General features: G+C 45.6%; 1 protein-coding gene across 1 annotated transcript; it reads left to right on the forward strand.

The window, feature by feature from the left end:
- The first annotated feature begins 499 nt into the window (after positions 1-499).
- On the forward strand, positions 500-14,493 carry LOC144497706 (zinc-binding protein A33-like). The gene is made up of 7 exons (XM_078219149.1): positions 500-774; positions 850-997; positions 7,801-7,896; positions 7,977-8,210; positions 11,997-12,019; positions 12,112-12,338; positions 13,970-14,493. Exons 1-7 carry the CDS (start codon positions 500-502, stop codon positions 14,491-14,493), a joined length of 1,527 nt encoding a protein of 508 aa, XP_078075275.1.
- Positions 14,494-15,691: the final 1,198 nt, after the last annotated feature.

Here is a 15,691-nt window from a genome sequence, read left to right on the forward strand (position 1 = left end):
ATCCACACTCAGTCCTTTTCCCCATCCTCAGCACTGTCCCTTAGCAACATCATCCACAGGCAGGGAGTCAGGATCCACAGGTACGCTGAAAGTAGCCCCAGCTAATACACCTCCCTCAACCACCCCACTCTCAGGCTTCGGACTGTTTGAAACAAGATTGGCTGGCTGGGATTTCCGACCTCCAGCCTGCCCCAGAATTCTCTGTGCTATTTTTCCCCATTTTGAGGAGAAGGTTACAGTAAATCTGGAACTGGGGGAATTTCAGACAGAGAGGGGTGGAGAGATCATTCTGCTCAGGGAAATCACACTGGAATTTCCAGCTCTTCCCCAGATTTGTATCCCCATTCAAAACTCTGGAGCAAAAACAAATGATTCCATTGGGTCTTTAGACACCTGACATTCAAAGAGATAGATATTTCTCAGGTAATTTTACGAATGCAATCTGGGTGAAATGAAACTGAAAGTTCAGCGAATAACAGAAGCAGGAGCAGCAACGGAGATGGCCGTCAGTAAACACATCTTATCGCTGAGTGAGGATTTAACCTGCTCCATCTGTCAGTCTCTGTTTGTGGAGCCGGTGCGGCTGGACTGTGATCACAACTTCTGTAAATCCTGTATCCAGAAGTGTTGGGGAAAGCAGCGTCAGGCTGTGTCCTGCCCGGAATGTCAGCAGCTTCTCCCCCGGAGAGGGTTCACCAGTAACAGGGTGTTGGCCAATCTCTGTGAGAAAACCAGGAAATTGGAGCTGAAACTGGAGGAGGAACACGGGGAGAAGCTGGATGGAGACACAGAGAGGGAGCAGTCTCTCTGTGAGAAACACGGGGAGAAGATGGATGGAGACACAGAGAGGGAGCAGTCGCTCTGTGAGGAACACGGGGAGAAGCTGATCCTGTTCTGTGAGGATGATGAGATTCTGATCTGTGCCAAATGTGTAGATTCTCCCCCACATTCAGACCACAAATTCATTCCAATGCAGAAGGTAGTTCAAAAATACAAGGTGAGGGGCCACAGTGTGATGCCTGTCTCCATTTGCGCATTTGATTGTGATTTGGGCTGTTTGGTTGAATGAGTGAGTCTTGCTCAGTGTCCCCCATTCGCTCACTTCAACACTGACATTTCCACACAGTTCATTCTGGTGGGAAACATTAATTGTTCTCCAAACAAACACTTTTAAAGATGATTAGCAAACGAACTGAAGGCTTCTTTATTTGAAGACTATCAGGGTTACAGGAGATTGAATTAGTACAAGGAACTACGATGTTGTTGCCATTACAGAGAAGGACAGAGACAGGGTTAAGGGAGGACAGGATTTACCGCAATACAAGGACAGGATTGGCAGCTTAACATTCCAGGATACAGATGTTTCAGGCGGGATAGAGGGGGATGTAAAAGGGGTGGGGGAGTTGCACTACTGGTTAAGGAGAATTTCACAGCTGTCCTGCGGGAGGACACCTCGGAGGGCTCATACAGCGAGGCAATACGGGTAGAGCTCAGGAATAGAAAAGGTGGAGTCACAATGTTGGGGGTTTACTATAGGCCACCCAACTGCCAGCGGGAGATAGAGGAACAGATATGTAGGCAGATTTTGACAAGGTGCAAAAGTAACGGCGTTGTTGTGGTGGGGGATTTTAACTTCCCCTATATTGACTGGGACTCAGTGCTAGGGGAGTGGATGGGGCAGAGTTTGTAAGGAGCATCCAGGAGGGCTTCCTGAAACAGTATGTAGATAGTCCAACTAGGGAAGGGGCCATACTTCATAGAAATAGAATCATAGAAACCCTACAGTACAGAAAGAGGCCATTCAGCCCATTGAGTCTGCACCGACCACAATCCCACCCGGGCCCTACCCCCATATCCCTACAGATGTATCCACTAATCCCTTTAACCTAAGCATCTCAGGACAATTTTTTAGCATGGCCAATCAACCTAACCCACACATCTTTGGACTGTGGGAGGAAACCGGAGCACCCGGAGGAAACCCATGCAGACACGAGGAGAATGGGCAAACTCCACACAGACAGTGACCCAAGCCGGGAATCGAACCCGGGTCCTGGTAATGGGGCATGAGAAGGTGAAATCGCATGGGATCGGAGGTGAGCTGGCAAGGTGGATACAAAACTGACTCGGTCAAAGAAGACAGAGGGTAGCAATGGAAGGGTGCGTTTCTGAATGGAGGGCTGTGACAAGTGGTGTTCATGATGTGGAGATGCCGGCGTTGGACTGGGGTGAACGCAGTAAGAGTTTTAACATTTCCACTCCATCTGATGAAGGAGCAGCGCTCCGAAAGCTAATGGTATTTGCTACCAAATAAACCTGTTGGACTTTAACCTGGTGTTGTTAAAACTCTTACAAGTGGTGTTCCTCAGGGATCAGTGCTGGGACCTTTGCTGTTTGTAATATATATAAATGATTTGGAGGAAAATGTAACTGGATTGATTAGTAAGTTTGGGGACAACACAAAGGTTGGTGGATTTGCGGATAGCGATGAGGACCATCAGAGGATACAGCAGGATATAGATCAGTTGGAGACTTGGGTGGAGAGGTGGCAGATGGAGTTTAATCCGGACAAATGTGAGGTAATGCATTTTGGAAGGTCTAATACAGATAGGAAATATACAGTAAATGGCAGAACCCTTCAGAGTATTGATAGGCAAAGGGATCTGGGTGTACAGGTACACAGGTCACTGAAAGTGGCAATGCAGGTGGAGAAGGTAGTCAAGAAGGCAGACGGCATGCTTGATTTCATCACCTGGGGCATTGAGTTTAAAAATTGGCAAGTCATGTTGCAGCTTTATAGAACCTTAGTTAGGCCGCACTTGGAGTATGGTGTTCAATTCTGGTCGCCACTCTACCAGAAGGATGTGGAGGCTTTGGAGAGGGTGCAGAAAAGATTTACCAGGGTGTTGCCTGGTGTGGAGGGCATTAGCTATGAGGAGAGGTTGGAGAAACTTGGTTTGTTCTCACTGGAGCGACGGAGGTTGAGGGGAAACCTGATAGAAGTCTACAAAATTATGAGAAGCATGGACAGAGTGGATAGTCAGAAGCTTTTTCCCAGGGTGGAAGAGTCAATTACTCGGGGGCACAGGTTTAAGGTGCAAGGGGCAAGGATTAAAGGAGATGTACGAGGCAGATTTTTTACACAGAGAGTAGTGGGTGCCTGGAACTCGCTGCAGGGGGAGGTAGTGGAAGCGGATACGGTAGTGACTTTTAAGGGGCATCTTGACAAGTACATGAATAGGATGGAAATAGTGGGATATGGTCCCCGGAAGCGTAGAGAATTTTAGTTAAGTCGGGCAGCCTGGTCGGTGCAGGCGTGGAGGGCCGAAGGGCCTGTTCCTGTGTGTAATTTTCTTTGTTCTTTGAGAATTCTCTATACACATTCCACCTGCTCATAGAATCATTGAGTCATTCAGCACAGAAAAGGCCCTTCAGCCAATCCAGTCTGCACCCACAGTAACTACCAATAAAGTCTCGCTGATCCCATTTCCTCCACGCGTCCTGCATCCATGAATGTTATGATATTTCAAGTGCTCATCCAAATATTTTTTAAAGGTTGTAAGGTTTCCGGCCTTCACAACCTTCCCAGGCAGCGCATTCCAGATTCCCACCATCCTCTGAGGGATTATTTCCCCCGCTAATCCCCTCTGAATCTCAGCATTTCTAAACAATAGTCAGAAAACTATAAGGAATTGAAGATTCTGCACAAGTGGGTGGCACAGTGGTTAGCACCGCTGCCTCACAGCGGTAAGGAAGTGGATTCAATTCCAGCCTCGGGTGGCTGTCTGTGTGGAGTTTGCACGTTTTCCCTGGGTCTGCGTGGGTTTCCTCCGGGTGCTCCAGGTTCCTCCCACAGTTTAAAGATGTGCAGGTTAGGTGCATTGGCCATGCTAAATTGTCCCTTAGTGTCCCAAGGTGTGTAGGTTGGATGGATTAGCCATTGGAAAAGTGTTGGGTTACAGGGATAGGGTAGGGAAGTGGGCCTGGTAAATTAATCTGTCAGAGAGTTGGTGCAAGATCAATGGGCCGAATGGCCTCTTCTGCACTGCAGGGATTTTATGAATTTAAGGTGTTTGGCAAAAGAAGTGACAGCAACTAGAGAAAAGGCTTCTGAGGCTGGAATCTTTAATGTACCACCTGAGAATGTGGGAGAGGGAGGGTGAATTGTGCCTTTTGAAACAGAATTTGACAATTATCTGAAATGAAAAGTTTACAGGGTGAAGGGGAAAAGATAGCGGATTGGGACCAGGGGTGAGTGACTCTTTCACAAAGACAGTATGGTCACAATGGGCCGAATGGCCTCCTTCAGCAGCATAAAATTTTATAATTGGTGACAGTGAGGAATTTGAGAGCTATAGCATGTTGGTTGTGTGTGCACAGAAATGTTCCAACCTGTTTTTAAACAGCACCATTGTTTAATGCAGGTCAGGTTTCCTTAATTACAAGCTGTGTGTTGTGTACCTGCTGTTGCTTGGCTGCACTTGAGGATTTTCAGGGAATTCTTATCACTTGACCTCTTGGCTTCTAAACATCCCTCTGGCCTTCCATGCCATTGGTCACCCGAAGTGTCCACCCTCACATTCAGTGAGGCTAAACCTTACTAAAAATGGCAGAGTGTTGTTTCCAGTGAGTAAACTAGCGAGTTTCTCTCCAGACCTTACAACAGTGCCAAAAAAAAAATCAAGGGGTGTTGTTTCATGCTGAGATACAGGGAAACAGGGCCTCAACATGCTGGCAAAACCCGGCTGCAAAGTCAGCTGGAGAATAAACAGAGTCATTGGGTTGAATTTTTCAGCCAGTCCTGCAGACAGGATATTCTGGTCCCACCAATGGCTACCACCCACCCACCCGCAGCCTTTTCCCTGGCAGTGTGCCAGGGAAACAACGGAAAACACCATAGACATCGGCAGAAAGGGAAGGTTGTTATCAGTTTGGATGATTCTTGACAGTGGGTCAAAAAACCTTAATCCTCCATTTGACAATACTTTAAGACCTTAAACAAATGTGTGAAAAATAAAAAAAGAACCTTGAATTTTTTGCAAAATTATGCTTTTCTTAGATAGCTCTCAGTAGATTGCTGATACAGTGCCTCAGAGCACCAGGGACCCAGGTTCAATTCTCAGCTTGGGTGACTGTCAGTGTGGAGTCTACATATTCTCCTCGTGTCTGTGTGGGATTCCTCTGGGTGCTCTGGTTTCCTCCCAGAGTCCGAAAAACGCGCTGGTTAGGTGCATTAGCCATGCTAAATTCTCTCAGTGTATCCAAACAGGTGCAGGAGTGTGGCAACTAGGGATTTTCACAGTAACTTCATTGCAGTGTTAATGTAAGCCTACTTGTGATATTAATAAATAAACTTAAAAAAAGAGATTAAACTTCAATCCTGGATGAACTCCAGGATAATCCTGGATGATAAGTAATGCTAGCTGTTTTGTAATGTAGCTTTAAGTAAATTTCCTTTATTAGACAGTGTTACACTATTAATGTAGTGGAATATAGCGTTAAGTAAGTTTCCTTTATTACAGACCACTATTACTGTAGTATAATGTAGCTTTAACTGAGGTGATCAGATCATTGAATCCCAGATCATAGAATCATACAATCCCTACAGTGCAGAAGGAGGCCATTCAGCCCATTGAGCCTGCACCAACCACAATCCCCCCAGGCCCTATTCCTGTAACCCCACATATCTACCCTGCTAATCCTCCCGGACACTAAGGGACAATTTAGCATGGCCAATCCACCTAACCCGCATATCTTTGGAGTGTGGTGAAATCCGGAACACCCGGAGGAATTCCACGCAGACACAGGGAGAACCTGCAAACTCCACACAGACAAGCCGGGAATCGAACCAGGGTCCCTGGTACTGTAAGGCAGCAGTGCTAACCACTGTGCCACCGTGTCACCCATGCTGGTGTTGTTCATTATTGATGATGAACAATTTATTACTCCACACTCCAGGAAGCTAGGCGATGCTTACCTCCCCGCCCCCTGCCCCCCATTGAACATGTGGACAGATACTACAACACTACAGATTTAAATGTCTCATCTGTTCAAATCCCTCCAAGGTCTCTGTCATTTCCTCAGTCCGAGAACCATCAAAAAGCATTTAGAACTGAACTCATATTTATCGAGCACATCAGAGACACTGCAAAGGGTTTTAGAATTGTGTGATAAAACAAGGTGTTTGATACACAGCCACAGTAAGGTGATAAGTCGTTCGAGACCAACCAAAGGTTTAATCAAAGAGGTAGGTTTTTAAGGAGTAGCTTAAAGCAGGGGAGTGAGGGAAAGAAACAGAGAGGTGGAGGGAGGGAATTCCAGTGCTTGGGGCCGAGACAATCAGAAGGCACAGCCTCCAATGAGGGAGCAATTAAAATTGGATGTGCTCAAGGGGTCAGAATTGGAAGAGCGCAGATAACTCCAAGGGGACGGAGGAGATTTGGTAGAAAGGGACAGATGAGGCCATGGAGGGATTTGAACAGAAAGGTGAGAATGTTAAAATCGAGACTTTGTTTGACCAGAATTCAATGGAGGACTGTGTGAAAGGTGAACAGCACTTGGTCGGAGTTAAGATGTGGGCGGCAGAATGTTGGGCAACAGATGATGTAAGATTTAAGGAGGGTAGAATCTAGGTGAGCAGGCAGGAATGCATTGCAATAGTCAATCCTGGAGTTCACAAAGGCAACTCTATGTAGTTTAAAGAGCAGATGAGGTGAGGCGGGGCAAGAGGGTTGTCCAATGAGACTAAATAATTTGGTGCTGTGCTCTCTGGAGCTTAGCATAATGAAATCTCACTGAAACAGTTAAGATGCTGAATGAGCGTGTCCCTGTAGAAACCAAGAGGTTGTTTCCCTGAAGGGGAAGGGAGAGAGGGGGGATCTAGAACACAAGCATATTCTCACGATAACTGCTCAATCATTTAAGACTGAGATGAGGATTAATTACTTCACTAGGTCGTTGTGGAAATGTCTACCTTATAAGGGTTGTGGATGCTTCTTTGTTGAGCATATTCAAGGCTGAGATGGCAAAAATCTTGATCTTTAATGGGATGTGGGTATTGCTGGCTAGGCCAATATTTATTGCCCAATCTTAACTTCCCTTGAGATGATAGCAGTGAGCTGCCTTATTGAACCGCTGCAGTCCCTGAGGTGTTGGTACCCCCCACAGTGCTGTTAGGAAGGGGGTTCCAAGATTTTGACCCAACGATAGTGAAGGAACAGCGATATATTTCCAAGTCAGGATGATGAGTGCCTTGGAGGAGAACTTCCAGGTGGTGGTGTTCCCAGGTATTTGCTGCCCTTGTCTTTCTGGTTGGTAACATTTGAGGGTTTGGATGGCGCTGTCAATGGAACCTTGGTGAGTTGCTTCTCTCAGGGAACCAAGGGATATTGGGAGCAGGTGGACAAGTGGCATTGAGGCTGAAGATCAGCCAGAATCATATTGAATGATGGTGCAGGTTTCTCGAGTTGTTCGGTCTACTCCTGCTCCTATTTCTTATGTTCCTAACTATTCATCATGGCAGTAAATTCCATGTTATAACTATTCTTTATGGGAAGAGATTTATCTTGAATTCACTATTGGATTTATCACTGACTTTCTCACTGTCCTCACAGATTTTCACATCTCAACGTCCTTCCGATCAAACCCACATCTCTTTTATATTCCTTGATTGATTTGAAGTTGTCGAATTGAATACCTTTTACTCTACTAGTTATAAAGTGCTCGTGCCACATGTTAACACCTCTCGCCTGACAGTTTGCAGACATTACAATGGATCATGCTGAGATCTGATTCCATTTTTAGGACCAGCTGAAATTATCCTTGGATTCCATGGAGAAGGAAAAGAAAAATCAAAGTGAATTCAAACAGCAGCAGCAGAGGGAGATTTCAGAACTGGAGGTGAGTATGACTTCAGATCCCTTTCAACACTGCAACCCTTTAACAACCCGCTGTTTAAACAATCTCTCTCACTGTCATAGCAACTCACTGGATCCCTGGAGCAAGACATCTCCACACACTTTGCCAAAATCCATCGCTATCTTGAAGACAAAGAGAAACATTTAATCGAAGAGCTGAGGAGACAAAAGGAGGAAGATCTGCAACCAATGGAGAAGAATCTGAGAAGAATTAAAGAGGAACTGACTTCACTTGAGGGGAAGATAGCGAACCTTTGTGTCGACATCGAGCAGCAAGACAGCGTCTCGTTTCTCAAGGTGACCCTTTGTAACCGAATCCCCAAATTGTTGGTGTGATTGTAAACAGCATTTTATAATGGGGCTCAAATACTGTTGCTTCTATTGGCTTGTTAATGTAGTTATAACTATCATTTCCCTCAAGTAGCCAGACAAAATGACGGAGTGGTTCAAAATGATTTATTGAAGACTATAGCTACAAGGACCCTGATTAAGCCGTTAAAGCCAGTCAGAGTACAGAGTTCAGAAATACACAGGTAGTTGTAGATTCAAATTTGATTACAAGTAATTAGCATATATCAATCAAAGTATAGGAGTTATCTCTATCCACCCACAGTTATCATTCATAAGATACAGTTATGAAAACCAATCCCAATCAGCATACACTTGCTTAATTATAATATCCAATCAGTATGAGGTTTTAATTGCAGCAGTAGGTTATTGTTCCAACTATCTTTGGACACCCCAGCTGTGTCTGAATGTTAGAACAAAAATCAATCGTCCCATTTCCAAATGCCATGGTTTAATGGCCTCTGCCAGACTAAGACATTGTCCTCATTTTCTGCTCATCCGAAAGATCTGTATACTCAGACAGTCGTCCTTTGTATAGCACCTTACTATCCTGATGTGCATATCTCTGCTGTTAAACTGTGTGCTTGCTTTTTCATGGTTTAACACTTTCACTGGACACAGTTATTAATATGGCTACTATTCTCCGCCATAACTTCTAGTATGGCTATCATTCCCCCCCAAACCCCATCACATTTGTAAATGTGAGGTCATCCATTTTTGGCAGCAAAATGGACTATTAGTTAAATGGTGAAAAATTGCAGCATGCTATTGTGCAGAGGGACCTGGCTGCCCTTGTGCAGGAATCTCAAGGAGTTGGTTTGCAGGTGCAGCAGGTAATTAAGAAGTCAAATGGAATTTTGTCCTTTATTGCGAGAGGGATGGAGTTTAAAACAGAGAGGTTATGTTGCAGCTGTAAAAGGTGCTGGTGAGGCCACACCTGGAATACTGTGTACAGTTTTGGTCTCCTTACTTGAGAAAGGATATACTGGCACTGGAGTGGGTGCAGAGGAGATTCACTAGGTTGATTCCGGAGTTGAGAGGGTTGGCTTATGAGGAGAGACTGAGTAGACTGGGGCTATACTCATTGGAATTCAGAAGAATGAGGGGAGATCTTATAGAAACATATAAGATCATGAAGGAAATAGATAAGATAGAAGCAGGGAAGTTGTTTCCACTGGCAGGTGAAACTAGAACTAGGGGGCATAGCCTCAAATTAAGAGGAAGCAAATTTAGGACTGAGTTGAGGAGGAAGTTCTTCACGCAAAGGGTTGTGAATCTGTGGAATTCCCTACCCAGTGAAGCAGTTGAGGTTACCTCATTGAATGTTTTCAAGGCAAGGGTAGATACATTTTTGAACAGGAAAGGAATTAAGGGTGAGCGGGCGGGTATGTGAGTCCACAAAAAGATCAGCCATGATCTTATTGAATGGCGGAGCAGGCCCAAGGCCAGATGGCCTTCTCCTGCTCCTAGTTCTTATGTTCTTCCAACAGGATATAATGTGCAGTATAACTGAGGACTGTCAGTCAGGATTGAACTCAGGAGTGTTGAGGAGACTGTCCCACACTGTCAGCACTTCACACTGGCTTGATGAGGTTTGATGAACTCTATGTAGGATATATTTCCACTTGTAGGGAAGATCCAAACTGGGAACCAGAATTAATGAAACAGATAGGAAAACTCTGTTTACCTCGATAGGAATGGATTAATATGGAGTACTGTATTAACACCAGCATTAAACAGATGGGCCAAATGGCCTGTTTTCCTTTCACTGACTCTCTGTATTTCAATAGAATTGCCTCATAACTTCTGAGCTTTGGATCATTGTAAGTGAATGTTCCATTGGGTAATTATCTTGCAGTGGGAACCATCCAAAAAATACGATTAAAACCACAAACTTCAGAAGGTTTCAACTGTGTAACCAGGATAGTTATCCAGGGAAAGTTAGAGTTTTCTATGACACTTCTTCCAAACCTGTTCTGAACAGTTCCCCAGAAAGCTCAGATAAACACAAAACGTTCGCACTCTTTCTCTCGCACGGCTGCTGCCAGACCTGCTGCGTTTTCAATTTTTAATTCAGGTTTCCAAATGCACTATTTGGCCTTTATCTTGGGGAATATTGGTGACAGAATAAACTGTCCTATCAGCTCTGTCACCCCACCAATGCTTCTGCTGATTTGAACTCAAAGGTTAACAGGAATGGAGAGGAGTGTTGGGTGAGCAAGCTCATATCCACCAAGGTCAAAATACAACCTGCAGTATGATAGAAATGTTGAGAAGTCAGGAGGCCAAAGAGGATTGAGACAGCAAGTCAAAACTTTGTAGCCTGCAAGTATGGATAGTGATGATAGAGGCTCCCATTTCTTTCCATCGTTTAGCTGACCAGTAGTCTCTCCTGCTCTGGCTGCCATTGGCACGTTGGGAAGAATTTGTAGGTTGACATTCTCAATCTATTTTGCTGCGTTATGAACATACCTTCCTTGGCCATCAGATCCTGGGGTGGGACTGGAACCTGGAGCTTCTGGCTCAAAGGAAGTGGTGCTACCCACTGCGCCACAAGGCCTATTGGACATGTGGTTAAAGGGTAAGACCGCACGAGGGTGAGCGTTCCAGTGCCTAAGGTTTTTATCCAACAAATGTTGAGAGATTAGTCCTTGCTGCCCTTCCGTAGACCTCTCACCCCATACGCTGTTTCTATACACAACTTAGATCACTTGGCCTAAGTCTCACACACATGCCTCACCAAATCAGTTACAGAGAAAACACAATGAGAGTAAATTTCATGGTCCCATCTGCCATGGGGAACTTCACGGGCTGGACAGAAAATTTGACAGACCATTTAAAGATCCGTTAACCTCAAGTGGGAATTTCCAGTCTTGGGGTGGGTGGGAGTGGAAAATCCCCTCCAATGTCTTACAAAGATGGTCAGTTACCTACGTAGTGTGGACTTCCTGACTCCCTGTCTGCTCTGCTATCTCCTTAATACCTTCTTTCTCCAAATTGTGACCACAGTTAGGATTTTACGATTTGTGATTATGAGGTGAGTCCTCATAGTATCTTTCCCATCATTCCTCTGTGTTGGCGAACTTTCCCATTATGCCCGAAAGACTCCCATAGTTGACTTTAAAGGTGTTAATATCCAAACCACATTTACCTATTTCTAAAGCTGTAAATGTACATCTTAATATGAGTTTGAATGTCAAATTATTTCATTCCTCTGAGTCAGATGGCGTTAGCTGAGCATGCAATCAGGTGACGCAATGAGGGTGGGACGGGATCACTGATAGTCTGGTGGTGGAATTGATGAGCTAAATGGCTTCACATACCCAAAAATAGTTTGTGACCCAACACCTGAATATCTCTGACAGGTTACTGAGGTTTCCTCATTGAGCAGACACTGAGATCAGGTTCCCAGATCACGGTTCCAAGGTCAGAGTTGCACAGACCAGCGAGATGCCCTGAGTTACTGGGAACAAAGTGAACAGGAATGAAAGGATCTGATCAATGAATCTTCAAAGTCTTCAACAAAAGAGCAAACTCTGTCCGAGCATTTGGGGTTGGACATGGAAGGGAAGAGGGTGATATCTGATGCGGTATCAAATCAGTGGAACACATCACTGAAAACTCCACCCAGATCCCTTCACATTTAACTAAAATCACTGATTCTACATCATTGAAAATTACAATCTAAACAGCAGCGTCATATTCATTAAATGTTTCTGATTTTCTGTCCCACAGGAACTGAAAAGATTGAGAGAAAGGTGAGTATCTAATCCAAACTCACAGAGGATTTTACACTGTGATCACAGTCTGTATGCAGCAGAGAGTGATTAAATCAATCCCATTCACACAGCTACCTGGATAAAGGGGAGGATGAGGAAGATTCAGACGGGAGTATAATATTCAACAGGAGTGACGATGAAGAAGATGAATATCGATTTGAAGATTCAGATTCGGATAAAAGTGATGTCTTTAAACTGAATGAGGAGATAGTGGTGTTTCCAAGACAGAAATATGCAGGATTTCAAGGCTTGTTTCTCTACCCAGTGTGGAAGGCAATAAAACGGATCATCTTTCCAGGTAAGAAACTCCCCAGCTTGGTGTCCACGCTCTGTACAGCTTCCTGCCCTCACCCTCCCTCTCCTGAAGGTGCTGCCTGTTACTGGGTACAGATCACTGGGGCAGCAGCATCAGGGATCCCACTCAAGGGAATGTTCTCAATGTGAAATCTGAGATTGAGTGATCCAAGCATTGAGGGGATCAGAACATCCTCTTACTTGACATCCAGTCACTCAGACGCAGATCTTCACCACTTCAGAGCCTCCCGGCCCTGGTGAAAATGCTGAATGAGCCCAGAAATCCCAGGCCTCTTCCCCGAACGCAGCCCCTCCATTTCCCTGGGTGCTCGGGTAGGGGTGTATTACCGAGGCAGCTGATCCTATAAATGATCAGTTGCCTCCACAGAAGTTGGATTGTGGTAGGCCGGGACTATGAAACCTGGAATGCGCAGATTAGACCAGGTAAGAGCTGGTGGCGGCACGGTGGCACAGTGGTTAGCACTGCTGCCTCACAGTGCCAGGGACCCGGGTTCAATTCCAGCCTTGGGTGACTGTCGGCGTGGAGTTTGCACATTCTCCTCATGTCTGTGTGGGTTTCCCCCGGGTGCTCTGATTTCCTCCCACAGTCCAAAGGTGTGCAGGTTAAGTGTACTGACCATGCTAAATTGCCCCTTAATGTCCCAAGATGTTTAGGTTAGGAGGATTAGCAATAGGAAATGTGTGGAGTTACAGGGAAAGAACCTGGATGGGATGCTCTGGCGGAGGGTCGGTGGAGAATGGATGGACTGAATGGCCTCTTTCTGCGCTGTAGGGATTCTATGATTCAGCCTGTAGCCAGTATAGAAAGCTCAGGGACCTTCAGCAATGTTAAACGTTTGCATGATTATGTATGAAAAGTGCATCAACTCATTGGAGCTGTCAATGAAATATCCAAATGATACGAGGTGAGTTGGGATGAAGGAGTAAAGGTAAAGAATGGTAGGTGGGGGGCACAGCAGTCTGTAAAGGGTCGAGTGCATGATGAGCATGGGGCAGGAGGCGGCAGAGACTTGCATTGATGGAGAATGGGGTGTACATGGGGTTTGATGGCAACAGTGCCGTTTTCTTGTTTCAATTTTTTTTCATTTATATAAATACAATGCTGGAACCCAGAGACAAGCTAACATCAAGATTAAATCCATAATATGGTCATGGCTAATCTCAACTCTGCCTCCTCTCCACATCCCTGCCCAGCAAAGGAGGAGGAGGGAAGGAAGGTGAAGATGAGCCCGAAACGAGATCAGCCGTGATTGTATTGAATGGCAGAGCAGACCCGAGGGGCTGAATTGCCTATTCCTGCTCCGAGTTCTTCTATTTTCCAGTCTCAATCCTCGGGGAGGAGGTGAGGGAGCACAGCTGGAGTCCGGGAATATATCTAACCGTACACCATACCCAGTCTGTAATATCTGTTCACTGTACACACTGGAGTCTGGGAATATATCTAACCGTACACCGTACCCAGTCTGTAATATCTGTTCACTGTACACACTGGAGTCTGGGAATAGTTAATGATATTGAAATTATGGGTGGGGTGCTGAATGCAGTTATAAACTGTGTCCTTGTAGATTCTTCTGTGCAAAATGATTAACCCGTTCTTTCCTTCCTTTTCTCCAGCTCCTGACTCACTGACGCTGGACCCAAATACAGTGCATCGTGACTTTGTCCTGTCTGATGGCCAGACCTGTGTGAAATTCAAGAATTCCCGGTTTCCTATTAACTCAGAGAGGTTTGATGAGTGTCGTTGTGTCCTGGGGTCAGAGGGATTCAAATCCGGGAAACATTACTGGGAGGTGGAGGTCAGTGGTACATATGCAGTGGGTGTGGCCAGAGAGTCAGCCAAAAGGAAAGGAAAGCTCACACTGAATCCTAACGAAGGGTATTGGAGTGTGGGGTGGAGAAATCATAAATGTGGAGCAAATGAACAATATTTTGTCCCACTGACTACGAATGTGACCCTCAGAACCATTGGAGTTTTCCTGGACTATGAGGGGGGACAGGTGATCTTTTACAATGCTGATGATATGTCTGTTCTCTATAATTTCACTGATAGATTCAGTGAGGAACTCTTCCCTTTCCTCTGTCCTCAATCTCGTGGTATGGGTGACGGGGCTCTTAAACTCCGTCACTTTGAACCGTAGAGTCCTAAAGCGTTGTATGAGTTTGCAAAGAATTCAGATCGATAATTAGCCCTCATCGAGAATGTCAGAGGTAATCTGAGGTTTAAAACTGATATATGTGAGGTGCGGTGAGGTTATACCTGTATGGGGAAGACGGGAGGAAGGGGGGGGTGGGGGGGGGGGGGGGGAGGTGGCGCGGGGAGTGCCGCAATGTTAGCATTGTGTTGGGGGGTGGGAGCAGGGGTCCCAGTGTCTTGGGGGTGGGGGGTGGGGGGGTGCAGTGTCTTAAATATAACTTTGATATCGGGGAGCCTTGTAAAAAGGGCTCAGAATGTCAGTGTTACCAGTGTGTTTAGGTCCCACCAGCTGGCTGCATGATCCTCACCAGATCTCTGAAATTGCACAGAGTGCTATTTAATCTGGTGATAAAAGGCGCCTGTGAAGCCAGCGTGTTTCTCACTGCTTTTCTCTCCTGATCCAACAGTCTGTGCAATTGTGGGGAAATTCTGCCCCTTGATTTCTACATTGTTCTATATTGTCACTACGGTTTGGTGGCCGACCAATGTTTGGTACCCATTTCTGTTTCTTAGCTGGTACTCAGAACCCTTTCTGCCACCCTAATTATAGAACCTGCCAGAACTCTGGTCTTGCCTGGTTCAGATGAAGACTGCCCCAATGGTACGGCTCTCAGTTTTCCCAGCACTGGTGCCAATGTCCCATCAATTGAAACCCATTATTCCCGCACCAAACTTTGAGCTACGCATTTCGTTCTCTGATCTGATTTACCCCATTCCAATTTGCTCATGGCTCAGGTAATAATCCAGAGATTTCTAGCGTTGAGGGTTTGCTTTCTAATTTAGCCTCTTGCTGCTCACACTCTCTAAATGGAACCTCTTTCCTAGTTCTACCCCTTTCCTGGTCTCACCTTTGTCGTTGGTGCCCACATGGAGCCTGACAACTGGATCCTCCGCCTATCATTGCAAGTTCCAGCTCTGAGCAGATACCCCGAACCCTGGCACTGATCAGGCAGCACAGCATCTGGACTCAATGCTCTCGACTGCAGAGAACTGGATCTAACATTCTGACTGTACTGTCCCAACAAGCAGGACATTCACATTAACTTCCCCTGCTTGAATGGTTTCCTGTAGTACAAAAGGTCGTGAATGTAGCCCAATCCATCAGGCAAACCAGCCTCCCATCCATTGACTCTGTCTACACT

The sequence above is a fragment of the Mustelus asterias genome, chromosome 8 (assembly GCF_964213995.1).
Source record: "Mustelus asterias chromosome 8, sMusAst1.hap1.1, whole genome shotgun sequence".
In the NCBI taxonomy this organism is placed as follows: domain Eukaryota; kingdom Metazoa; phylum Chordata; class Chondrichthyes; order Carcharhiniformes; family Triakidae; genus Mustelus; species Mustelus asterias.

Excerpts from the sequence above, each read along its gene's own strand:
- LOC144497706 (XM_078219149.1), top strand. The coding sequence starts at position 500 with ATGGCCGTCAGTAAACACATCTTATCGCTGAGTGAGGATTTAACCTGC. Across the intron at positions 8,211-11,996 it reads ACAGCGTCTCGTTTCTCAAG|GAACTGAAAAGATTGAGAGA; the intron begins GTGACCCTTTGT and ends TCTGTCCCACAG. Across the intron at positions 12,020-12,111 it reads CTGAAAAGATTGAGAGAAAG|CTACCTGGATAAAGGGGAGG; the intron begins GTGAGTATCTAA and ends CCATTCACACAG.